We start from the raw sequence: 22,564 nt of genomic DNA on the forward strand, positions 1-22,564 counted from the left end.
ACTGTGCAAACAGAGTGGCCAGCCAGCGAAAAAAAATTAAAAAGATTAGGTCGCAAAAAAAACCCTATCGCCTAAAACCATTTTCATAATATTTACCGTCGCACTGCATTAAATTATTTCATCGAATCTCCAGTTAATCGGCATTTTGAAGCACAAGAAGCACTTCTCGAATCAACCGAAAGCCGGAGAATGTAAAGATGTTAAATTACATCAAGAGGCACGCCAGTGAGTTAAAGAAATTAAAGAAATTTCGCTGCTGTTTTCACCCAACTCCCCTTCCCCGTTTCTTCTTCACCCCTCTTCCTCTTCTGTTGACACCAATTATATTTGGTTTTTTGTTGATTTTTATTTAGGCCGACGTCGCAGCAGCCAAGATGCCACGGATGCCATTTGTGGCCAAATGCCAGCGTATGATGTGGACACCAACGACGTTGCTGGAGCTGGTGATGCAGCCAACGCTCACAAACGACACTCGCTGCGCTCCACAACCAGTTTCTGCGACGAAGTGTTCCTAGAAGCGGAGGAGGAGGGCGGCGTGGGAACCACAGGAGGAGGAGGAGGAGGAGGAGGTGGTGGTGGTGGTGGAGGAGCCCCCTCCGATGGCATCAGTCTCGCCAGCAACGATGGTAATTACCTCATTGCCCATTGTTCAATTGCTCATCACGTTGGCACCTTTGAAACTGAAATGATTGGCAAATCGCAGCGTTATTCTCGACTTTCCATGATAAAACGTAGATAACACTGTTAATGCTTATAAGGAGCGATTCCACGTATCGAAAATCCTTAAAAGTGTGTCTACATAATAGTTGTAATTGTTGTAATCTTGAAACTCATTCACATATGGCAATTGGCATTTATGCTTTACTATATAACTATACCTTTTGCTTTCTTCCCAGACATTTTCACCTACAACTCACGCCTCTCCATGAATCTCGCTTCCATCGTCAACGATCCGAACTGCCTGAGCTACTTTGTTCAGTATCTGGACACCCGACAGGCCCTGCCGCTGATCAAATTCTACTTGGACATTGAGAACTTTAAGCGGGCGGCTCTGACGCAAGAGAAGGAGGAACCAGAGGAACCTCCTCGCAAGGCAATAGAACAATCTTCTCCGCACAAAGATGACAAAGATGTACCTGAATTGAAGACGCTGTGCGATCTGTCAATGCGCAAACCCCTCACAGACGACGAGAAGAGCCGCATCTATGCGGAGACCAACAAGCAGCTCAATAGGCAAAAGTCTGGAACGGATAGTGTGCTGAACGCCGAGCTATCGCGGGCCAGCATCAGCGATGCCATTGCCATATACCAAAAGTATCTGATAGTGAACGCCAGCCTGCAAGTGGAGCTGCCCATCGTCATCCTTGCGCATATATCGCTGCTACTTTGCGGAAGGGATAAGTCCGAGTGTAGCAAACCAATTCCGGCCAGCTGCTTTGACGAAGCTAGAGAGTTTGTGCTGGAGCAGCTGGAGCGGGATCATGTGCAGGGATTTCTACAGAGCGGCTACTATTCTACATACTGTCTGGAGTTGATCGAAGGCGGCTCTGTAAATATCTACGATGTCTTGAACAGCGAACTGGCTTTGTTCTACTTCACCGAGTACCTGGAGCAGCGACAAGAGCGTGAATGCCTGGAGTTCTGGATCACCGCCATTAACTTCCGCAAGAGCTTTGCTTGTGGCGAGGAGAAGGAAGAGGATCGCAAGGCTGCGCAAAGCGATGCCATGATCATATACGACAAATACTTCTCCCTCCAGTCCGAGTGCCGTCTGTGGATGTCCCAGAAGCTGCGCTTACGAGTGGAACAAGCGATCTGTGCTCCGAATGAGCAGTGGCAAGCCTTCGATTTGGCCCTCTTGGTGACGGCCAAGTATCTGGAGCAAAAGTATTTCGCTGACTTTCTAAAGTCGCACATCTTCGATAACTACGTGAACGAACTGAAGGTCAAGAGAGGTTTGTTTGAATATATATACTTCTGTGTCACTGTGTTGCACTAACCTAAGCTTACTTTTTATTATTCAGATAATTCCACCACTCATCCGAATCTCCAGCACACGCTGAGCTTGCGAAGAGCTGGCAAGTCCTCCAATGGCCAACAACAGCGACATCGAAAAACTCTATCCATGTCAGACTGCACGCACATTTCGCAGCACAACACACTGCTGGCTTCCATGGATCAGGCGCCGTCCAAAACAGCGCTAAATCATCAGTCGGGAAATCTCAACATCGATGCTAGGCAGCTAACGAATCCACAACTTTTGTGGCAGCGTCCTGTGGGCGCACTGAAATTCGGTTTTGTTAACTCCTTGGGACGCTACGAGCGGGATTTTGAGGCCGTGGACGCAGTGGCTCTGAAATCGCAGCCGTGGTCACTGAGCGTCAGCGGTAGCAAGCTGAAAAATGCCATGCGAAAGCTGGTGAACCTGCCGGAGGATAATGTGCAAGAGGAGATAGCCTGGCAGGTGGCCGAAATGATTGTCCGGGATGTTACGAGTGTCACTCTTAGTGGCAAGACTCCTCCGCTGGCCTGATGTGCTTTACCATTACGGAATTTATTTCATATTTATTCTCATTCTTTTACAAATTACTCTTTTTTGCGAGAATCTCCACGACATGTGCACAAAGAAGAAGTCGCAACAGAAGCTCTCTCTAGTACCCTCTCCTTATGTACAAATTGTGTTGAACAAATCAAATACTTTACTTTAACTTATTTTAATTAATGCTATGGGCTTTGAAAGCGCATTATTAACTAAACTATCGCTCGCTCATTTGTTATTTACAGCAACAGAAGGCAAAACTCAAATATGAAATAGAAGCTAAGTTACTTCATTCCGTTTAAATATGATTAAACAATTGTATAACATAATAATGTATATGAATATTTTTGCATACTGATGATACACTACCAAGGAAGATTTATTGTTATGAATAAACTTTTTCAGTAACCAAATTTTCTCAATGCAATTATTTTATATTTTCATCGCAATCTACATAACAATCCGAATTTGGATTCATCTGTCACTACAATACAAAATGTCGACGGAAACAGAGACAGAGACGCAGGAAAAACAGATCAATCTCTTGTTGGTGGAAATGGAGAAAATCGAGAAGGAACTTGAGCGCACGGAGCAGCAGCAGCAGGAGCCGACGGAGCCGTCCAATGGCAATCTGGAGGAGCAAGTCCGCAAGCTCAGGGATCACAATTTGCGGGTGAAGCATCTGAATACTCAGCGTCGTCGCATCCTACGCCTGTTGCAGGGAAAGATGCTGCAGTATGCCACCCTGGAGGAACGTTTGCACAGGATTGGCGAACTCGTTCTCATCGCAGAGCTCCATTCGGGTGTGAAGACACTCAATCAGCGTCTGGACAGAATGGTGGAGAATTCAACTTGCTCCATTTGCCTGTTGCCCTGGACGGACAACGGAATACATCGCCTGGTCTCGCTCCGTTGTGGCCATTTGTTTGGCTCCAGCTGCATCCACATGGCCATTCGGCGCAATCATCGCTGCCCAATCTGCCGGCGACGGGCTCGCCACTTCCACGTGCGCAGGATCTACAGTCCGAGCTTTTTGTCTCATTAATTCGACCATCTCAGTTTTTGCGTTTTCATTGAAGTTTTCATATATGTATGTACAAACCGTTCTTTTATGGTTGATGTTTGTTCAAAATTCAAGTAAACATTAAACACCTTAACTGAGGAAAAACGATTTTACTTTATTTATAAGGTAAAGATTTAAAGCTCACACTAAAAGATGATGGCATCATATCCTGTCATTTATTTATTATTGATATTCTATTAACATCATTAAAAATAGTTTCACATTTTCACTTTCTCTTTCAACTCTCTCTCTTGAGTAAACTGAAGACTGGGTTCGAACTAGGCCACATTATCCACGGGCAACGATTCGCCCGATTCACTGAACCAACGCAGGATGCGCAACATCGTTTTGGCGGAGTAGAGGCAAAATGGATATTCGTTGTAGCACAGCTCCGTGCTGCCTCTCAAGGCCAATCCTCGACTGAAGGCGCGACCAATTTTGGCCGGTGCCAGCTCCAGCGATGACTCCAGATAATCCATGAGCAACTCAGCCTCTGGAACTTTCGCTTCCGCTCCGGACATCAGTTGGCATATCAACGATTGCAGGCACTCGAAGGGATCTCTCGACAGGATCCTCTTCCAATCGACGGCAGGTGGTGGCCTGTGATCCGCGCCCCCACCTCTGGCACCATTGCCCCCACCCGAATCTTGGGTCCTTCGCACCCAACCGAGTTCGTGATTCAGGCTGGCCTCTCTCCTGCTCCGGAATAAATTAAGAGCCCCGCTGGCCTGTTGAATGGGTGCAATAACCTGTTGGATCGGCTGAGCGGCCATTCCGGCTAGTTGGGTTATTCCGCGAATGGGTCGGATCTTCACCCAATCCTGGGCGAGCAGATGCATCATGTACATGGCGCCCAGACCGGTGGCAGCTAAGAGCACAATTCTACGGGTTGATTTAAAGTAAGAACTGTATTAAAGTTTATTAAAATCATTTGATTTTCAAATACAATATAAATTTCTTCACATTTCACCGAATTTTCAGACTCTAGTTATTGCAATATTTAAGTTTGTTGAACCAATTTAAGCACGTACAATACTTTACAATTATAACAAACTTAAATAGGCATGTATAGTCTGTACATCCTTGTTTTCCACTTGGCCACTGCGCTCACCTGAAACCCATTTTATAAACTAAATTGCAATCCTGTCACGTCTTCGCAGCTCGGCCGCCAGTCTTCAAATGGGCGAGATCCGCGAGTGTGGCGCCGTGTTAAAGCCCCAATTGGATGCCAAAAATCGATGGCAGCTCCACTTTGATCGACTGAAACGGCATGATCGCAAACGCGAAGCCACTATCCCCGATCCCCGATCCCCAGAAACCGGAATCAGCGGACTTATCATCAAAACAAAGTCCATCCCGCAGCTTTCCGCAATGGCGATGGCGATCACATAATAGCCTCATCCAGTCGAGTTGTCCAGCCAGGCTCCTCCTCCTCCTCCGGCTCCTTGCTTTTCTCTTTGCCAACATCTCCATTTGTTTTCCCTTTCATTTGGAGCAAACGGGTTTCTTGTATTTGCGTTTTCGCGGTTTTTCTTAACGCAACAAGTTTTCCTTGACTTTGGCGGCGTTGGTGATCCAGTGGTTTTGGTGGCGTTGTCCATGACCATTAAAGTCGGTGGTTAGCGGCAATTTGCCGCCGAGTAAAATGCAGTTGAACCATCCACAAGGCAGTGGGTCAGACGGGTGAAGATTTGGGTCTTTAAGGCTAAATGGATCTAGTTAAGGATCTTATGCAATAGTGACTCAGCGAAATCCAATGTGGAAACAACAAATATGTTAGCTAAGTATTTATAAAAATAAATTTTGAAAACCATTTATAGTTCTCGTTAAATAATAATCCTATTTCATCATGTAAGAGGTTAGAGTATCCTATATTTTAAAAAGTTAAGTCTTTCCGACCGTGTAAAGTATATATATTCTTGGTCAAGTCTGTTGTCTGTTCGTTTGGAAATCTTGCATCTTTCGAACTATAGAAGCTATCGATATAGCTGAAGAATTTTAGATTTCCTTTCAGCAACTCACACTAGCTTAATGGGTATCTGTTAGTCGAATCACTTGAATGTTGCATTCGCGCTTGTTTTAATTTGGCGAATGTCAAATGTATAATGATTAAAATCAACAACCTTTTATGCTATTTTGGGCATATATTAAACATTTCTTCAGTACGATTACTAATGAATAACCACATATTCAAAATCAAGCCAAGAATAATTATCCATACTACTTTTCGCAACCCATTTTTCTCAACTATAAACACGATGTAACTTTAAAAAGACGAATCAAACAGTAGGAAAAGCTTTTCCACAAGACCTCTATAAAAGCGACGCCCAACCAACCGAGCGGATTCAGTCGATTTGAGTGAACGTCAGGAGCGGGATCGAACTGTGGACGAAGTCACCAGGAAGCAGTGGATAGCTTACCAACCCGAAAGTCCAGCTCGCAACTCCAGCCAAGATTGCGTAACTGGTAGAAAGTGAAAGCAAAGGCAAAGCGAAAAAAAACATGTTTTATACGGTCATCTGGATTTTCTGTGCCACTCTGTTGGCCATCTTGTTTGGAGGAGTTCGGAAGCCCAAGCGATTTCCGCCCGGACCTGCCTGGTATCCCATTGTGGGTAGCGCCCTGCAGGTTTCCCAACTTCGGTGTCGCCTGGGCATGTTTTGCAAGGTGATCGATGTGTTTGCCAGGCAGTATGTGAATCCCTATGGCTTCTATGGCCTCAAGATTGGCAAGGATAAGGTGGTGATAGCCTATACGAACGATGCCATCAGTGAAATGATGACCAACGAAGATATTGACGGTCGTCCCGATGGCATATTCTATCGCCTGAGAACCTTCAATTCCCGATTGGGCGTACTTCTGACAGACGGTGAGATGTGGGTGGAGCAGCGTAGATTCATTCTGAGGCATCTGAAGAACTTTGGCTTTGCTAGAAGTGGCATGATGGATATAGTGCACAATGAGGCCACGTGCTTGCTGCAGGACTTGAAGGACAAGGTGCTGAAATCAGGCGGAAAGCAGACGAGGATTGAAATGCACGACCTAACGAGTGTTTATGTACTGAACACTCTATGGTGCATGCTGAGCGGTAGAAGGTATGAGCCTGGTTCACCGGAGATTACGCAACTGCTGGAGACATTCTTTGAGCTCTTCAAAAACATCGACATGGTGGGCGCTCTTTTCAGTCACTTTCCCCTGCTCCGATTCATAGCTCCCAACTTCTCCGGCTACAATGGTTTCGTGGAGAGTCACAGATCTTTGTATACGTTTATGAGCAAGGAGATCGAGCTGCATCGCTTGACATATAAGAACTACGACGAACCGAGGGATCTGATGGATTCGTATCTGCGTGCCCAGGACGAGGGTAACGATGAGAAGGGCATGTTCAGCGATCAGAGTCTCTTGGCCATTTGCTTGGATATGTTCTTGGCTGGGTCCGAGACCACCAACAAGAGCCTGGGCTTCTGTTTCATGCACTTGGTGCTGCAGCCTGAAATCCAGGAGAGAGCCTTTCAGGAGATCAAGGAGGTCGTGGGTCTGGAGCGCATACCCGAGTGGTCCCGCGACCGCACCAAGTTGCCCTATTGCGAGGCTATCACCTTGGAGGCGGTCAGAATGTTCATGCTCCACACGTTCGGCATACCACATCGTGCCGTCTGCGATACTCGATTGTCGGGATATGAAATTCCAAAGGACACCATGGTGATTGCCTGTTTCAGGGGAATGCTGATCAACCCAGTCGACTTTCCCGATCCAGAGTCATTCAATCCGGATAGATACCTCTTCGATGGCCATCTGAAACTACCTGAGGCCTTCAATCCCTTTGGGTTCGGACGTCATCGCTGCATGGGTGACTTGTTGGGGCGACAGAATCTGTTTATGTTCACGACCACAGTGCTGCAAAACTTTAAGATGGTGGCGATTCCTGGTCAGGTGCCGGAGGAGGTACCGCTCGAGGGAGCCACCGCTGCTGTGAAGCCATATGACATCATGTTGGTGGCTAGAGAGCAGTAATAAAGATTAAGGCGTCTTTCATGTAATGCTTTCAAACATACCTCGACACGGTGAATAAGGTTAACAATATCACTGAAACATCCTGCATCTTCCGCTTAAATCGAAACATATGTATATTATCAAAAATTGATGGGATGAGCTGAAATAAGAATTTTCATTTAAAGCCCCTTGCACTTCACGTTCACGTTCAATAAAATATAAATCAGTTTATATTACACAATTCTCGTTTACATTGTCTAATTAAACATTTAATTATCAATAGCATTATAATTATTATTGTTCATCTGGTTGTTGATTTGTAGTCTACGAAGTTTTCACTTAGTTCAATTCCACTCGGTTACTGAGCGATTCCAACAGAAGCATTTCTTTATGCGATATACAAAAGAATGAATGAATATACAAAAATCTAGCGTACAAATAAATATTGCCACACAAATGTTCAGTTACACAATAGATTATAATGTATAATGCGAATGGGTTTTGGCTTTCTCCTCATCTGTTTGTTATTTAAAGCTATTTGTTTATATGCATACGCTATTGTTAATGGAAAACAATTGTTGCTCCTTCGCCTCGACATCTACATACGTATATAGTTATTTAAAAATTGTAATTTGTGTTCTGTTTTCGTTTTGCTTTTTTCCACGATTTTTCCTTTATATAATTCTCACTCTGAGCCTGCCGCTAGACACTGGGCTTACATGATCTAGATTTGTGTATAAATATATATATATATGCTCGTGTTCGTGTATATAATATTATAAATATTATATAATATAAAACTCACAAAGCAAGCCAGCCAATTGCCGAAAAAAAACTTTCAACTTAGCCGCATTTTCAAGCACTTCTATTCATAAAGTAAATCTGCATTTTGATTCGCGAAACTTAAGTATCTGCACCCGTGTGAATGTGGTGATATATATAAATATATATATTGTTTCGAATAATATAAAAGTGAGTTGAATTACAATTATTGGTTGGTTGCTGCTGCACAAAACGTTCTTGGTCCGTGATTCCCAACGAGCGAGAGGAAGAGTATGATTATTATTAATAACATTGATTGGTTAGGACTTAAAATTGAGACGATATGAAATAAATAAAAAGCGAGTGGGATAGGTTAAGGTCGATGGTCGCCAAACCTTTGGGCAATTTAAGCAATTTTTGACATAGAAATTAATTGTCTAATATCATACTTTTGGTTTAAACAACTTGAAAGCAAATAAAATGTTTCAGATCTTAACATTTGACTATCAAAATATTTGCCAAATAATGTTAATATTTATTTTAAGTATGCATTTGGTTAGAGACTTTTTAGCTTATCCAATTGGATTAAATTCCATTTATGTTTGCACAATGCCTATGGATTATCGTTTGGAAACGAAATAGTAAACTGTTAAGCTGATACTAGGACTGTAATCCGTATTTCAAAATGTCTTACATTAACCATAGGTTTTCTCTCAAGTTAATCGACCCATTAGGGCTAGGATATGTTCAGTTCAAAAGTTTAGAATCAAACGGGCGACTAGCAGCATTCGAAATTTGCGCAACGTCAAACTGTGAGAAGCTGACAAAGCTTCATTCTCCCATCCTTTATGTTACTCACATTGACTAAAACCTAATGAAATTCCCTAAAACATTGCACCAGGTTCTCACTGATTCAGATTTTCCGCCAGATCCGTACGTTTAACCCGTCTATCAATTTCTTCGCAATCCAAAGGTGGGCAACTGATGGGCACAACAGCAGGCCACCACGTACAAGATGCCAAAAAAGAAGTTCAGCTTGGCTGTTTGCCGAGGCACCAGATGCATCGTCTGTTCGTTGCGGAAACGTTTCTCAATCTGGAACGCTTGCGGCAGGGTTACCAGCGGCAGCAGGAACCACAGAGAGTACTTCAAACCGAAGATGAAGAACAATGAGTAGGGTGCAAAGAGCAGCATGGCATACAGAACGTGCGATGCTGTACGGCCTATCAAAATGGCGAGCGTTACGATTCCAGCCCGGCGATCGTTGTCCGCATCCCTTGTGTTGTTGCTGTGCAGGATGGCCTCCGTGTTGAGAGCCAAAGGAATCGCATAGCCCATTGTCGTCCAGTCCAAATGACCTGTTTGCGACATGAAGGCGAATAGCACCGAGATGGGTCCAAAGAGTATCAGTATAACCAGATCTCCCAGGGCGATGTACTTGAAACCAATGCCTCCGGTGTACAGGAAGCTCGAGGACAATCCCCCGAAGTAGATCAGTGCCAGGTGCTCCATTTTCGCCGGACTGAGCACAGCCAGCAAAACAAATCCTCCACAGCCAGCCATGTACAGAATGGCACCCAGCGATACCACCTGCAAATTAACAAATATTTATTATTTATAATTGCGGATAAGGATTAAATCTGCTGTCATGCTGTCATAATTAATTTATGCATATTCCAATTAAATTCCATTATAAAACGGAAAAAATTGTCCTATAGAAATTCGATAAAATTATAAATTTAAAAGTATTATTGTTTGAATACTCTCTAATATATTTGCCCTTGATTTGAATTAGTACCTTGCTAATTGCTACCAATTCTTGATATTGTTTTCGCTTCCAAAATGGTTTATGATTTCGGCACGTTTTTTTCTGAACGTATATAAAACTAATTTAATTTCTGTTCATCTGAAATGTACACACATACACTGAATGCATTTTCAAATATTTTAGGTGTTTAAAATTGTTTTTGTTAATTTAAAAAGAAAATTTGAGAATCTTTGCTTCGCCACTGACAAATTTGAATTTAAATATCACGTTTTGCCATTAAAGATTTAGAAGTGCTCGCGAGTTTCTTTGCATATAATTTGATTTTTCGGAATACTGTATTTGCAAATGTGGAATTTTGGTGAACACGTCAGAAAAATCGAAAAATGTTTGAATTTTACTTTTTTGAAGTTTTACTTTCCGAAGGATAAGAGTAGGCTCTATGCTCTATGGACGGATCTGCACTCTATTGGCTTGATTGATCCATCCGTTCGATTGCTCACCTCATCCTTGGTGAGTATGTGATCCACCAGCGTGCGGTCGTCGGCTTTCTGCTTGTCAATGCCCTTGATGAAGTCGAAATAGGTGTTAACTACGTTGCCGGCGCAGTGGACGGTGACCACGGTGAAGGCGGTGAGAAAGAAGGTGGCCAGCGAAAACTCCTCCGCCCACTGGGAGCGGTAGGCCAGGGCTGAGCCGAGCAGCGTTGGAACCAGACTGGCGGACAGCGACCAGGGACGCAGAGCTAGGAGATAGGTTTTCAGTTTCATAAACGTTCCGGATGTGGATGGGTGTCCTGTTAGTCGTCCCGTTAGTGCTACTCCGGCATCTGCACCTGCTGCACGAGCTCCAACAACGGCTTCCACCTCCTCACCGTCCTCTGTCTTGGTCTTGCCATTCCTGGACAAGTTGCCATTGGGCAACAGCTGGCTGCTTGTGGCCATGGCAAGCGGCACTGGTTAACTGGCACTTTGCGGTGGAGTGAAACGAGACTAGCCGCCAGGTATTCGTATTCGTCGGATTGTTTGACCTTGGTCACCTCCTCTCCAGAATTTGTTTACAATAGTTAAAGTATTCAATTTGTGCCTTTTTGGATGCCGGCACATGCGCTGCCTGGTCTCGATAATCGCTAATATTGTATACACAGCATCTTGAAAGTGGGGAATATATGCGGGGATATGTATATTATCAGCGGGGGGTGGAGAGCTCAGGTGGTCGGGGTCCCGAAACCACGAAATTTCACCCGTGCAGCTCCCAGTTTCTCACGCTCTCTCTCTCTCGCTGCCCCTCTCTCTCTCTCTCTTTTCCTCGACCGGTGCGAGGATCGTTCTTCTTATATGCCTCTCCTTTTCCGGCTGCGTCTTTGCTTCCGGCTATCGATTCCGGGTTAGTGGCGCAAATCGATTTGGCTGCGATTTTACTCTTAGTTATTTTAATCAAACAAATCAACTGTCACGTCACGTCAGCGCAAAAACGAAAAAAGGTTACACTTTTTCGTTGAAGGTGGCAACGCCGTATCGCATGTGCAGCCCTGCCTATTCCTACAGTTTTTACCCAAATTTCATAAATGAAAATAATTCAGATAATATGCAATAAATATTTAGCGGTACATGTATGTGCATTTTTTATATAATTCGTAAAACAAAGGTGGGTTTTAAATATTTATGTAATCATTGTTATCAACACTTATCAACGTAATTAGTAGTTGAAGTAGCTCACCAAAATATTACTATATCTTTTGCATATTTGCGGAAATGAATCCACATTGAGTATGAAATTCATTTTAAACACGCGAAACAAATTTAATCATATATGATAGATTTGTTTCACAAGCTAGAGTTACGACTGTACCGTTGCAGCCCTGGTCCCAATCAGCTGATAGGAGTTTAGAGCAAAATTTTCAATAATTTTTTTGTTGATTTCTATAAAATTGAAATAAAACATGGACTATAATATCCACAAAATATGCAGAGTTTGCCTGGAGGAACTACATCCTGTAACTTCGATATATAGTACAGACTTTGCTATGATGCCCTCCGTAATGTTGATGCAATGCGCTAAAATAAGAGTGGGTTCTAAAAACAAAATATTTCAATGTTAATTGGCATATGGAAATTGTTTTAGGTTTTTAAAACCGATGGCCTACCTTCGGTGATCTGCAACAACTGTATTTACCGGCTGGGGGTGGCCTTCCACTTCAAGCAGGAATGCGAAAACAGTGATCTCCGACTGCGACAATATCTGGGCATTCTGGAATCCTGGCGCCAGGATGCGGCCACCAATACGGACTTTGTGGAGAAGCCGTTGCTTCCGCAGCGCGATAGCGATGAAGAGGAACCCGTGGATGCCAAAGTGAGCAAGAGGCGGTCGCGCTATCAAAGAAAGCCGCCAGAAGAGCACAAAAAACGGGGGCCCAAACCTGTGCCAAAGATGCCCCACACCTGCTACGAGTGCCACAAAAGCTTCAAATGCATTGCCCAATTAACACAGCATATAAGAACACATACTGGCGAGAAACCCTACCAATGCAGCTTTTGTATCCAGAGATTCGCCCAAAAGTACAATCTTAAAGTCCACGAAAGAACGCACACGGGCGACAAGCCTTTTCAGTGTGAGATCTGCTCAAAGCAGTTTTCCGCGTTAGGCAATTTCCAGGCGCACCAGAAGATTCATTTAGGAGTGCGGGATCAGGTATGCTCGCTATGTCAGAAAGGTTTCTACACCGCCGGTGATCTCTCCAAGCACATGATAACCCATACGGGCATCAAAAACCATCACTGCGATGTCTGCGGCAAGGCTTTCAGCAGGCGAAGAGATATGCGGACTCATAAATTGAAGCTTCATCCTCTGGAGTCCAGTACAAACCATGATATAGTGGATGATGATGATGATGAGGCTATAGACACGGATCCCGTGGGTCTGGACACCCTCGATCACGCCCACTTCAAGTGTCCGGATTGCGACAAGGCATTTGATACGGCGGACAGCCTAAGTCTACATTTTCGCACGCATGCGGCGAATAATAATCTACTGAATTTGCCGTTGCCTCCTGCACCACCTATGTCGCATCACTACCATCACGATGCACTGCATCATCTCGGCCCACCGAATCCCGCCACACAAATGGGAATGGCTGCAATGGCTCACATGTTGGCACCGCCGCCGCCTCCACCGCCAACGCCAAGTGAAGGACGTTACACTATGCTGCACCACACGGCGGCACAAAGACTACATTATTAGAGTATAGCTACGAAGATTTATCTTAATCATAATTATTGTTTTAGATTATGTTTTGATATTGAACACTTTTATTTAGTTTGTCTATATAAAATGGAATATTTTGTCATGTTTGCTTTTATATCTTTACAATAAATACATGTAGAAATTTGGCAAGCACAGCTTCTATTAAGATTATTACTTAAATGCAAGAACTAAAATCACTAAAAACTCCCCGCGCGTACTTGTCGCATACTTGTCGTCGATATAAAAATGTCATTGTTGTATAAACTAAGCTTGATTTGTGTTTTCTGTAGGTAAAAATTGTAGTATCTCAATATTGGTTTGTTTGGTATTGGTATGCATCGTTGGTATCGGCTTAATCCAGTTTGAATATGTATATAAAAAGCTCAAAAATCAATCAGAGAACTATCATAAAATATTGCTTTTGACAACGGCCCGGATTGATTGATCCCAGAGATCGAAACCTCTCTACTTGAGCTTGGCTTTCAGCCACTCCTCGGTGAGTTCGTCTAGTTCGCGTATCTCGTAGACGCGTGTGAGATCTACTTCGCGCTGAAGAGCGCTCTTCGTGCAGGCGTACATCATCTGCAATTCGATCTGAAACAGAGAGTTATGAATTATAGAATATATTTGAGCATTGCTAAACTCCCACCTGGCTATCCCTGGGTGTGTAGAATATGAAGCACATTGGGTACGAAATGCGCTGATCGTCATGGACCATTTTATACGTATAGATGACATATCGGGGCTGGTGTCCTGGCAATGTATCCTGCAGCTCGTCCACCGAAATATCGTCGATGAACTCGTCCAGCACCACCGTTTGCTTCTCCCGGTCGACTTTCACTGCAAGGGACAATGGAGTGGTCATAAAAACTACACACATCTGTTACCATGACAATCAAGGCTTACATATCAAAGCCGCATTATTTTTGCTCTTGCTGAATCGAAACTTCTTCAATTCCTCCAGAACTTCGTTGCTTATGTCGCATATCTGGTTATCACTCTGTATGAAATCGATATAATTGATTAATGAATTGGAATCACCAAAGTTATCTGCTAACAACAATCGTCGATTGAAAAACAAAAACAAAAACACGCCCACACTCTATTAGTCATGTTTTCATTTTGGTAATTGATTTCCGACCCTATATACACTTCCTACCATAACTTTAGCTATGAAGTTAGGGATGCGATCTGTAAAGTGTGCTGCACTACCGAATTTTTGGCAGTTAATTGTAGGAATGCAATATCACTTGTCCTTAAGGAATCGTTTAAATACTGTCGTTTATTCTGAGTTTTGTTTTGTTGTTCCTGCAGTGAGACCGTTCACTGAACGCCAAATAATATTCTGTGCTGCATCAAAAATATGTGAAGTGTTGTTAAACGACGTTTCTGATAAATTAAAAAATAATAACAATATTTGCTAAAGGTTTTTTTTTCATTAAGCTTTTTTCTTTACGGCAACATTGGTATTATTTATGGAATTTATTAAAAATAATTGAAATGTATTTTTTAGATTGAAATAGGAACGCTCTTTTTTAAAAATGTTTTGTAGATATACTTAAAACTTATCATTATTTTATAGTAGGTAAAAATCGTTCGTATACGATATTTGGATCATGTTTGTCCTCTCTAGTGGCTGATGGACTGTCAAAAAAGTACCGTTACTTTAGGGTTGTTACAGAGAGCACTAACTTATAAATAGTTAATACTATAATCTATGTGCTTAATGTCGTAGTTACAATGAGCTTGAATTTATATGAGAGCAACATCCTTAATTCCTGCTGGAAAGCGGGAGGGCGCAAACCGAGGAAATCGGCATTTGGCCAACTTAATCGAAATGAGATCGCTGATGTGGATGTAGTCGCCTGCTGGTAATTAAATATTAAATATAATGAATTTTTTTAACATTTCATTATATTCAATTGTTTTCAACATTTATCTACATTTCAGCAAGCAAATCACCGAATTAATTGAGGAAAATGCATTAAGAAAACGCCAGAAACGATCCAATGTTTTGGCCGCAAGAAACCGGCAAAATGTTATTTTCAAGGACATTTCCCGCTTGGTTTTTGGAGTTGCGGATATTTTTAGATGCCAAGTGGATCTACTTTTGGGTAAGTATTAGTCCGAATATTACGTAACATTGATATATAATCACGAATTCTTACAGGGGACACGAAGGTATTACTTGACCAATGTACACGTACCAACTTGGATTACGTTCTCACCACAACAAAATCCGTAGTGGTCAACAAATCAGAGATTCGAATCCAACGCAAAGGAAAGCGGGTGATCACCAAGAAATCTAAAGTAACAGTATCAAAACGTCCCAGACTGCAGGAATCGGATCTATTGGATGAATTCTCACATGAATACTACGAGAAGATGCTATCCGAATGCCAGATGTGGCAAACGGAGTGCACACAACAGGTGGTGGAGGACCTGAACGAGGTTAGTCGTCAATATACTGTTGGACTGCTTCCTTATATGATTTCATTTTTCGCAAAAAGTCTATTGAACAACCCCGGAGTTGCACTCAGTCAAAGTCGTATCATTCCATTACAATCACCGAAGAGATTGAACTTCCCGAAGATCATAGCTTAATTATGCCATCAAATGGTTTTGGCGAAGCCGAGGGCGCGGACTTAACCATTTTTCAAGAGCTTTACCCCAAAGATGGCACACGGAACTCACGTAAGAATTCTCAATTCAATTGAAAATGTAATAAACTATTTTTTTGTATTATAGTAAAGCGACACTCAATAGCTCAGGATCCAACTGACATCTTACCGGATAAAATGCCCAGATTGGATGATTGCGATGTTTTCCAAGCTGACAATGCTATCATGACCCAAATCTTTCCGCATAACATTGAACCAGCTGAAGTAACTCAGATAGTTTGTGAACCGTCGTTGCCATCCGTTTTAAATTCTTTTGGAGAAATAACATTTAGCCACCCGAAAAATCGGAAAAGAAAGCTAATAGTAGACAAACGAATTGAATACACCCGGGAGCAGCTGGTGAAGCATAGACAGAAATATATGGAAGAATACCTTTCAAGGAATGTGATAGTGCCAAAATCCTCGGATTTACGGAAACCCCCTAAGGAACTTCTCTGTAAACTGTATAATAAGTAGGAGCCTTATACATTTTGCTATTTAAAACTTTTTAATTTTTTGATGTAGTGTAAGTTTTTTAGCTCTTCATAACCACTCCGGACCTAAGCTCAGTAATGAAGAAAAGGAATTCGAGGCAGAAAACACATTGAGAACCATATTTGGCTGCGAGTTTACCGAGAATCTTTCTAAAGAGATATTTGTGCGACCATCGCAGGCTACAAAATGTAGGGATAAAGCGGCACATATCTATCAGCCCGAACCGCTTGAAGTGGAAGACTGTGTGCAACCTCAACTTCAGCCACGTGATGATGTAAATCAGAATTATCATAATGAAATGAATGAGCACGGCATATACCGTGAGGATAATCATGATGGTGAGTTCAGCCAATGTTTACAACATGCTATCGTAAATAAAATATAATCTCATTGCAGATACCTACAGCGTAATGATGAGTCTCTTAAGCATTTGGCGTAATAATCCGAAAATCACGGGAATCGATGCCATTGATTTTATAAAAACGTTTGATAGTCGCATCAAGGCTTCGTTAGCCTTTCTCCATTTGTTGTGTGAGTTCGAAAAAGAACAAAATGTGTGTTGGAAATAACGTATAGCTTAAATTTCAGATCTTGTTCGAGACCATTTTATAGAGATATCAAAGCGAGCTAATTCGCTGGAAATGTACCAAATTACTCTTGGCAAAGAGTCCGCTAAGCTAATAGACAATCTTATGCTGAGTGAGACTCTGTGAATATTTTTAGATAATTTTTTTCAAGATTACCAAACAACTTTGTAGTTGACAATCTTCCACATTTTTGTTGTTGTTTTGTTTTCTGTTATTGCTATTGTGTTATAACATATAAGTTGAGCCAATCTCTAACCTAGATGGCTTTAATCTACTCTTTTTCCATACAATCTTATGGTACAATTGAGCAACGATGTCCTGGATAATTCGTTTCATTTCAAGAATTGAAAAATTCTATAGATGTTACTTGTTGCTGTCTATAAAAATAGTTTTTTTTTCATTATCATATTAGTTTCGTGTACCCATTAAAAGTTGTTTGTTATCTTTGTTACTATTACGTTATCGTAGCTATAATTCATTAACATTTGGAGTAATTCTCTAAACCGTAATTGTTGTCTTTGTTACAAAATCTCAATTTCTCTGACAACACCAAAAAATAAACAAGTTACAAAAACAAAGGAATACAGAGTGTTTGGCACAATTGCTTAAATTCCGATCTGCTGGGCCAGACCCGAATAGATGTGCAGCGTGCAGAATCCAATGACGGCCGCCACCAGCGCTTTAACAGCCACCGTTAGCCAAGGTCCAATGGTCAGAATGTGGAGCATGCCCTCCAGCCAGACGCCTTTGAAGACAGTCACCGCCAGAAGTAGACTAACCAGCGGCTTTAATGCCTTGTTCAAATCGTGACGGGTGAAGAGCCAGATCAGGGTGGCCGTAGTGATGTGCTGCACCAGAAGCACGTTCGATTCCAGACACTTGAGGATGTAGATCCAACTGAACTCGGTGCCTCGGGCACCCACCCACAGCATGATACCTCGGGAAAGAATCACTTCGGCGGTGGCCCCTGCGGAAGTATACGAAAATATTTAGTTTTTACTAAATTTTTGGAAGTTGTCATACATATATGGGTTGGGGTATTAAAGGTTGAGTAGGCATTGGCTCTTGTAACATTAATATATCTGAACAGAGTACTTTTCAATCTTTAAAAGCCACCCTCATCATTAATTAAGTTTAAATAAGTTGGTTCGTTCAACCTACATCCAAGTCCAGCCGTTATGAGCTTTGAGTGGCCCTTGCCGGGTATGCGACTCAAGATTAGGGCGAATCCAAGCAGATCGGCGATGTCCATGCTGCAGCGAAGAATCTCCTGCAGACCAAAGAAACCACAACATGACCTCAATAATTGGGTGAAGGTAAACAAAGATAAGCACACGTACCGCAAAGAAGTTGAACTCGCCGCTGGAGGATGGAGCGTCCGAGTAGAAGAATGTGGCCAGCACCAGCATCTTGACGAGCTGTGTGAATATATAAATGCCTCCCGCCTGCACGCACTTCCAGAAGGCTCCATATTCTGATCTGTGATTAAATAATAAGCCGGGAAAGTTCACAAATAGTTTTTTATTGACCTGGTAGAGCTGCGGACTTGGCAGTCGGCAAATCACCAGTAACCAGAAGTAAACTCACAGGCCGGAGTATTTATAGGTGAAGTAGTACGGCGTCAGCAGGGCCACACAATTTCCAAAGTGATACAGTGTCATTTTCTTTGATAAATTATGGCTATTTTATTTTGGCTTAATTAAGAGAAGAATTAAAAGTTGAAAAGAAAAAAACTAGCGTTGCTTGCCGTGGGTTATCGATATGTGCTTAACAGGGCTGACGGCATGTCAGGCAGACTATAAAAAACAAGCTAGTTTTGCAGACAATATTTTACAATAAATATTTTAATAATAACTATTATAAATAAATATTTTGAAATATTGGAAAACGTGTGTCTTTCCGAACGAAAAGAAGTAGCAACTGTTTTAATCTGTTTCGTGCCTATCGATAGTTGCTTAAATATCAACACGTCATCGTAATCTATCATCTGGAGGTGTGTTCGTGTGTGTGAGAAGAGTGTGTGTGTGTGCGTTTGAGTGAGTTTTCTGCAACCTTTAGCAATTATTATGAATTTTTTGACAAAACCATTGGGAAATACTTGAACGGAGACCAAATTTTACTTTGTTTAGGACACACAAACCTGCCAGCTAAGTGACGAGCCAAACATCAAACGGTAAACCAGTGCATTAAAGGAGAAAAACAAAGGGGAAATTTTCGCAAAGAAAAGTCCAACAGATCATTTCGTTCGTGTGCATATGAAAAACAGCAACGTCAACTCCCTGGTAAAAGCTGCAATCTGAAATGAGATGCAAACCCGAAGACGCCTTCATCAAACAGACCAGCAGGATTACAGCAGTAGCAGTACCTATACCATTCAAGAGGATCAACAGGGAGGAGCAGGCGCAGGATCTGTGGGCACGGGAACAGCTGGCGGATCGGTAGGACTATTAGCACAGTCCCTGGTTCCACCACCAACTGGTCACGAGGCGGCCATCCACATTGGAGACAACTACCAGTCGGGCGATTCCATTTCCACTCCCGATTACTCCGACGACAAGTACGGCAAGGCGGCCCGCCAGTGGAACCTACGCGCCTTCTCGGGCCACGCACTGCGCACTTTAAGTGCCGCTGCCGCCGTGGTCACCGGCAATCAACCGGGCATCAATAACGATAGCCAAAGCAACTATAGCTACCCCGCTTCCATTCCGACTAGTTCACAGTTTTACCAATCGAAGGAGGAGCCGCAGGAAACGGAACCCGAACCAGAAATATTCGTCATGGCCGCACGCGATCGAACGGGCGAGTTCGCCAATGCGATTCGTTCCCTGCAGGCTCGAAATATCACCCGGGCAGTGAATATACGCGATCCCCGCAAAGCTAAGCAGGTTCAGAGCTACTCGGAGTTCATGATGGTCGCCAGGTTTATTGGCAAGAACATAGCCAGCACCTACGCAAAACTGGAGAAGCTCACAATGTGTAAGTACATGTTTTAGTAACCCCTTAAAGTCATATTCAAAACTTTAAAATTCCCATCTTCGTTTTAGTGGCCAAAAAGAAGAGCTTATTTGATGACAGACCGCAGGAGATTCAGGAGCTGACCTATATCATCAAAGGCGACCTAAATGCCTTAAATCAACAAATTGCCCGACTGCAGGACATCTCCAAGGATCAGCGGCGTCACACAAACGGCAAGCATTTGGTGTCACATTCCTCTAACATGGTACTGGCCCTGCAATCGAAACTGGCCAGCATGAGCACGGACTTCAAGCAAATCCTGGAGGTGCGCACGGAGAACCTCAAGCAGCAGAAGACGCGACGTGATCAGTTTAGCCAGGGACCAGGTCCGTTGGCCGCGCACACCGTCTCCCCCTCGACAGCCAAGCAGGGATCTTTGCTTCTCAGCGAGGAAAACCAAGCGGTCAGCATAGATATGGGGAGCAGCGATACCACACCACTCCTATCAACCCAGACACAGATGGCCATCTACGATGATTCCGATAATTACGTCCAGCAGCGGGCGGAGACCATGCAAAATATAGAATCTACCATCGTTGAGCTCGGCGGAATATTCCAGCAGCTGGCACATATGGTTAAGGAGCAGGAAGAGATCGTGGAGCGTATTGACACGAATGTGGCGGATGCGGAATTGAATATTGAGGCTGCCCATGGGGAGATCTTGAAATACTTTCAATCCGTCTCCAAAAATCGCTGGCTGATGATCAAAATCTTCGGCGTTCTCATATTCTTCTTCTTGTTCTTCGTTGTTTTTATGTCGTAATCAAACGCCAGTTGCCCATTAAAAGCCCCATGTACCTATCCATGTATACAGCTTTTTATTTTAATCAAGATTCAATCACAATATTGTTTATTCCAAGCTGTGGCCTCCCGAAACGATTGTAAAATAAAGTTATAAATACGTTCTAAAGCAAAATACATTTATTTTAGCATGTGGTTCTTTGGTGAATTTTTCCATTCTAATGGAAGCTCTAAAATTAAATATAATTTCCAAAATATAAAGCCGAATGATAAATATGTTTGCTGATGTAAGAAACTTGTATATTACCTTAGAAAACGTGTAATGCAAGTATCAAATTGGAGAGAGACTATATCTATGTTTGCCCTGCTGATAAGGTTTAAGTGCCCTTTCATAATCTTTATTATCTTAAGTGCTCGTTGCTCCATGTTCGTCGTGTTTAGCCAAAAATTCCGCTGTCCCTCATGCTAAACAGAAAAATGAAAATTGGTTACATTGATTTGACTTTTATTTAATGCTTAAAATCCAACTACACCAAAGATGCGATATGCAAAAAATAATCAAAATAAAAACATGTTACAATCTCTTACTGCAGAAAAGTATTACAAATTGTATGAAAAAAACAAAGCTTCAAGATGTCTTTATGGATTTACACTAGAATTTACAAGTGAAGTATTGTTCGCGGTTGATGGGGACTCTTCCCCAAAAAAGGAAGTCCTCTACCCGAGTTTAGACAACTAATACACGACGCTGATGCGTTGGCGCCAACACTGAGATCCCCAGGCAAGAGCTTGCCTATGTCGAGATGAGCGAATAAACCATGCTAAAATTAGCAATTAGAAACGTTAGACAAATGAGGACCCTGGCCACAATGAATCTCAATTAGACTTACCCGTATATGTAGTAGAAGAAGCTAATCAGATAGACGGCCAGTTTAATCCAACCCTCACGCATGTTCCGGTACAAAGTATCGGTTTTCAGGACCGTGGTGGGATCATAAAGTCCGGGTCCCGACATCACAGGGCGGTTTTTGTAACTGAAAGCGATAGGGGTATTACAAAGCATGAGTGCTTAAGGGTGCTTATGTTGGGCTTGGGTGAATCTTGATCTCCTCGGATCTCAAATCACATTATATCACACGGTCAAATGAGTCACTTACCGCCAAATATGATAGGCTATGAGGGGTATGTTGATGCATAGCGAAAACCATTCGCCGCAGAACAAGAAGAGCAAGTTCAGAAAGATGTGCAGAAGGTATTCGGGCAAAACCAGCTGAAATGCAAACACATACATTACAGGGCGCACTGCGGGTGTAAGCAGTAAGTTTACTGACCGGATTGAGGCTATTGCACTGATCAATTGGGTTCTTATAATCCGTTTTAAGTTCGTCGAATGCAATGACATGAAATATGGCGAAAAATATCAAGAATGCATCCCCGATCAGGGCCACTATGTACGTGAAGGCGGTGAAGTTGAAGGCCATCTTGTAAAATCGCTGGAGCACGTCTTCCAGGTGCTAATCAAAGTGACTTGCTAATTATTATCGTAAAATTCGGCTTTGCAATTGTAGCGCTGGGACTCACTTGTTTTTTTTTTACAAGGGCGGCGATGATGACAGCTGTGCGCCAGGGATGCACTAATCTAAACGATCAGGCAGCACAGATGTACGGTCACATTGCAAATGAGGCTAATAAATAATCAGC

At 42.7% G+C, this 22,564-nt stretch overlaps 11 protein-coding genes and 1 long non-coding RNA gene across 18 annotated transcripts, besides 1 other annotated feature; 6 read left to right on the forward strand and 6 right to left on the reverse strand.

The window, feature by feature from the left end:
- The first annotated feature begins 43 nt into the window (after positions 1 to 43).
- On the forward strand, positions 44 to 2,949 carry pkaap. The gene is made up of 4 exons (NM_135939.3): positions 44 to 225; positions 354 to 626; positions 897 to 1,955; positions 2,025 to 2,949. The coding sequence occupies exons 1-4, from the start codon at positions 198 to 200 to the stop codon at positions 2,531 to 2,533; spliced, it is 1,869 nt and encodes a 622-aa protein (NP_609783.1). The 5' UTR covers positions 44 to 197; the 3' UTR covers positions 2,534 to 2,949.
- An 88-nt stretch (positions 2,950 to 3,037) lies between these two features.
- CG17329 (uncharacterized protein) lies at positions 3,038 to 3,702 on the forward strand. Its single transcript, NM_135940.3, has one exon. It carries the CDS (start codon positions 3,096 to 3,098, stop codon positions 3,582 to 3,584), a length of 489 nt encoding a protein of 162 aa, NP_609784.2. The 5' UTR covers positions 3,038 to 3,095; the 3' UTR covers positions 3,585 to 3,702.
- A 61-nt stretch (positions 3,703 to 3,763) lies between these two features.
- Positions 3,764 to 4,779, reverse strand: CG13258 (uncharacterized protein). 2 transcript variants are annotated; one of them, NM_001259112.2, is made up of 2 exons: positions 4,714 to 4,779; positions 3,764 to 4,508 (listed from the first exon to the last, which is right to left on the reverse strand). In NM_001259112.2, exons 1-2 carry the CDS (start codon positions 4,722 to 4,724, stop codon positions 3,881 to 3,883), a joined length of 639 nt encoding a protein of 212 aa, NP_001246041.1. In that variant the 5' UTR covers positions 4,725 to 4,779; the 3' UTR covers positions 3,764 to 3,880. The 2 variants fall into 2 exon arrangements, with proteins under 2 accessions (NP_001246041.1, NP_609785.1); NM_135941.2 differs by having other exon boundaries at positions 3,764 to 4,484; positions 4,714 to 4,778.
- Positions 4,780 to 4,822: 43 nt separating this feature from the next.
- On the reverse strand, positions 4,823 to 5,475 carry lncRNA:CR44899 (long non-coding RNA:CR44899). Its single transcript, NR_124306.1, has one exon. It is a non-coding gene; the product is annotated as a long non-coding RNA:CR44899 (long non-coding RNA).
- Positions 5,476 to 5,578: 103 nt separating this feature from the next.
- Positions 5,579 to 5,689: a mobile genetic element.
- A 247-nt stretch (positions 5,690 to 5,936) lies between these two features.
- Positions 5,937 to 8,723, forward strand: Cyp303a1 (Cytochrome P450 303a1). 2 transcript variants are annotated; one of them, NM_001299048.1, is made up of 1 exon: positions 5,937 to 8,723. In NM_001299048.1, exon 1 carries the CDS (start codon positions 6,105 to 6,107, stop codon positions 7,614 to 7,616), a length of 1,512 nt encoding a protein of 503 aa, NP_001285977.1. In that variant the 5' UTR covers positions 5,937 to 6,104; the 3' UTR covers positions 7,617 to 8,723. The 2 variants fall into 2 exon arrangements, with proteins under 2 accessions (NP_001285977.1, NP_652070.1); NM_143813.3 differs by having other exon boundaries at positions 5,937 to 7,750.
- heix (heixuedian) lies at positions 7,805 to 11,612 on the reverse strand. Its single transcript, NM_078857.4, has 2 exons — positions 10,626 to 11,612; positions 7,805 to 9,947 (listed from the first exon to the last, which is right to left on the reverse strand). The coding sequence occupies exons 1-2, from the start codon at positions 11,064 to 11,066 to the stop codon at positions 9,309 to 9,311; spliced, it is 1,080 nt and encodes a 359-aa protein (NP_523581.1). The 5' UTR covers positions 11,067 to 11,612; the 3' UTR covers positions 7,805 to 9,308.
- Positions 11,613 to 11,696: 84 nt separating this feature from the next.
- On the forward strand, positions 11,697 to 13,519 carry CG17328 (uncharacterized protein). 2 transcript variants are annotated; one of them, NM_001273565.1, is made up of 2 exons: positions 11,697 to 11,769; positions 12,247 to 13,519. In NM_001273565.1, the coding sequence occupies exons 1-2, from the start codon at positions 11,737 to 11,739 to the stop codon at positions 13,360 to 13,362; spliced, it is 1,149 nt and encodes a 382-aa protein (NP_001260494.1). In that variant the 5' UTR covers positions 11,697 to 11,736; the 3' UTR covers positions 13,363 to 13,519. The 2 variants fall into 2 exon arrangements, with proteins under 2 accessions (NP_001260494.1, NP_609786.2); NM_135942.4 differs by lacking the exon at positions 11,697 to 11,769 and adding an exon at positions 11,968 to 12,190.
- GMF (Glia maturation factor) lies at positions 13,410 to 14,708 on the reverse strand. The gene is made up of 4 exons (NM_135943.3): positions 14,525 to 14,708; positions 14,272 to 14,365; positions 14,015 to 14,205; positions 13,410 to 13,959 (listed from the first exon to the last, which is right to left on the reverse strand). The coding sequence occupies exons 1-4, from the start codon at positions 14,525 to 14,527 to the stop codon at positions 13,831 to 13,833; spliced, it is 417 nt and encodes a 138-aa protein (NP_609787.2). The 5' UTR covers positions 14,528 to 14,708; the 3' UTR covers positions 13,410 to 13,830.
- Positions 14,709 to 15,017: 309 nt separating this feature from the next.
- On the forward strand, positions 15,018 to 17,694 carry c(2)M (crossover suppressor on 2 of Manheim). Its single transcript, NM_135944.3, has 8 exons — positions 15,018 to 15,236; positions 15,316 to 15,479; positions 15,536 to 15,816; positions 15,876 to 16,059; positions 16,114 to 16,498; positions 16,551 to 16,858; positions 16,917 to 17,051; positions 17,109 to 17,694. Exons 1-8 carry the CDS (start codon positions 15,106 to 15,108, stop codon positions 17,231 to 17,233), a joined length of 1,713 nt encoding a protein of 570 aa, NP_609788.1. The 5' UTR covers positions 15,018 to 15,105; the 3' UTR covers positions 17,234 to 17,694.
- Positions 17,555 to 19,052, reverse strand: CG5861 (uncharacterized protein). The gene is made up of 4 exons (NM_135945.3): positions 18,695 to 19,052; positions 18,448 to 18,586; positions 18,269 to 18,377; positions 17,555 to 18,074 (listed from the first exon to the last, which is right to left on the reverse strand). The coding sequence occupies exons 1-4, from the start codon at positions 18,766 to 18,768 to the stop codon at positions 17,713 to 17,715; spliced, it is 684 nt and encodes a 227-aa protein (NP_609789.1). The 5' UTR covers positions 18,769 to 19,052; the 3' UTR covers positions 17,555 to 17,712.
- Positions 19,053 to 19,099: 47 nt separating this feature from the next.
- On the forward strand, positions 19,100 to 21,028 carry Syx5 (Syntaxin 5). 2 transcript variants are annotated; one of them, NM_078858.5, is made up of 3 exons: positions 19,100 to 19,143; positions 19,237 to 20,083; positions 20,152 to 21,028. In NM_078858.5, the coding sequence occupies exons 2-3, from the start codon at positions 19,414 to 19,416 to the stop codon at positions 20,883 to 20,885; spliced, it is 1,404 nt and encodes a 467-aa protein (NP_523582.4). In that variant the 5' UTR covers positions 19,100 to 19,143; positions 19,237 to 19,413; the 3' UTR covers positions 20,886 to 21,028. The 2 variants fall into 2 exon arrangements, with proteins under 2 accessions (NP_523582.4, NP_599132.2); NM_134305.3 differs by having other exon boundaries at positions 19,100 to 20,083.
- A 17-nt stretch (positions 21,029 to 21,045) lies between these two features.
- cni (cornichon) lies at positions 21,046 to 22,480 on the reverse strand. 3 transcript variants are annotated; one of them, NM_001273566.1, is made up of 5 exons: positions 22,445 to 22,480; positions 22,195 to 22,394; positions 22,021 to 22,133; positions 21,754 to 21,897; positions 21,046 to 21,684 (listed from the first exon to the last, which is right to left on the reverse strand). In NM_001273566.1, exons 2-5 carry the CDS (start codon positions 22,342 to 22,344, stop codon positions 21,657 to 21,659), a joined length of 435 nt encoding a protein of 144 aa, NP_001260495.1. In that variant the 5' UTR covers positions 22,345 to 22,394; positions 22,445 to 22,480; the 3' UTR covers positions 21,046 to 21,656. The 3 variants fall into 3 exon arrangements, with proteins under 3 accessions (NP_001260495.1, NP_723959.1, NP_477068.1); NM_165151.2 differs by having other exon boundaries at positions 21,350 to 21,684; positions 22,195 to 22,377; NM_057720.3 differs by having other exon boundaries at positions 21,350 to 21,684; positions 22,195 to 22,480.
- Between the last annotated feature and the right edge of the window lie 84 nt (positions 22,481 to 22,564).

Source organism: Drosophila melanogaster, chromosome 2L, assembly GCF_000001215.4.
Source record: "Drosophila melanogaster chromosome 2L".
Lineage (NCBI taxonomy): Eukaryota > Metazoa > Arthropoda > Insecta > Diptera > Drosophilidae > Drosophila > Drosophila melanogaster.

Coding starts and splice junctions, on each gene's coding strand:
- pkaap (NM_135939.3), top strand. CDS start 198: ATGTTAAATTACATCAAGAGGCACGCCA. Junction 226..353: donor TTACATCAAGAGGCACGCCA/GTGAGTTAAAGA, acceptor ATTTTTATTTAG/GCCGACGTCGCAGCAGCCAA. Junction 1,956..2,024: donor CGAACTGAAGGTCAAGAGAG/GTTTGTTTGAAT, acceptor TTTATTATTCAG/ATAATTCCACCACTCATCCG.
- CG17329 (NM_135940.3), top strand. CDS start 3,096: ATGGAGAAAATCGAGAAGGAACTTGAGCGCACGGAGCAGCAGCAGCAG.
- Cyp303a1 (NM_001299048.1), top strand. CDS start 6,105: ATGTTTTATACGGTCATCTGGATTTTCTGTGCCACTCTGTTGGCCATC.
- heix (NM_078857.4), bottom strand. CDS start 11,066: ATGGCCACAAGCAGCCAGCTGTTGCCCAATGGCAACTTGTCCAGGAAT. Junction 9,948..10,625: donor ACATACTCACCAAGGATGAG/GTGAGCAATCGA, acceptor GTTAATTTGCAG/GTGGTATCGCTGGGTGCCAT.
- CG17328 (NM_135942.4), top strand. CDS start 12,065: ATGGACTATAATATCCACAAAATATGCAGAGTTTGCCTGGAGGAACTA. Junction 12,191..12,246: donor TGCAATGCGCTAAAATAAGA/GTGGGTTCTAAA, acceptor AAATTGTTTTAG/GTTTTTAAAACCGATGGCCT.
- GMF (NM_135943.3), bottom strand. Junction 14,206..14,271: donor AAATAATGCGGCTTTGATAT/GTAAGCCTTGAT, acceptor TGTCCCTTGCAG/TGAAAGTCGACCGGGAGAAG. Junction 13,960..14,014: donor ACACACCCAGGGATAGCCAG/GTGGGAGTTTAG, acceptor TCTCTGTTTCAG/ATCGAATTGCAGATGATGTA.
- CG5861 (NM_135945.3), bottom strand. CDS start 18,768: ATGACACTGTATCACTTTGGAAATTGTGTGGCCCTGCTGACGCCGTAC. Junction 18,587..18,694: donor ACCTATAAATACTCCGGCCT/GTGAGTTTACTT, acceptor ATTTAATCACAG/ATCAGAATATGGAGCCTTCT. Junction 18,075..18,268: donor CATAACGGCTGGACTTGGAT/GTAGGTTGAACG, acceptor ATACTTCCGCAG/GGGCCACCGCCGAAGTGATT.
- Syx5 (NM_134305.3), top strand. CDS start 19,414: ATGCAAACCCGAAGACGCCTTCATCAAACAGACCAGCAGGATTACAGC. Junction 20,084..20,151: donor ACTGGAGAAGCTCACAATGT/GTAAGTACATGT, acceptor TCTTCGTTTTAG/TGGCCAAAAAGAAGAGCTTA.
- cni (NM_001273566.1), bottom strand. CDS start 22,344: ATGGCCTTCAACTTCACCGCCTTCACGTACATAGTGGCCCTGATCGGG. Junction 22,134..22,194: donor AGTGCAATAGCCTCAATCCG/GTCAGTAAACTT, acceptor TTTGCATTTCAG/CTGGTTTTGCCCGAATACCT. Junction 21,898..22,020: donor ATAGCCTATCATATTTGGCG/GTAAGTGACTCA, acceptor TATCGCTTTCAG/TTACAAAAACCGCCCTGTGA.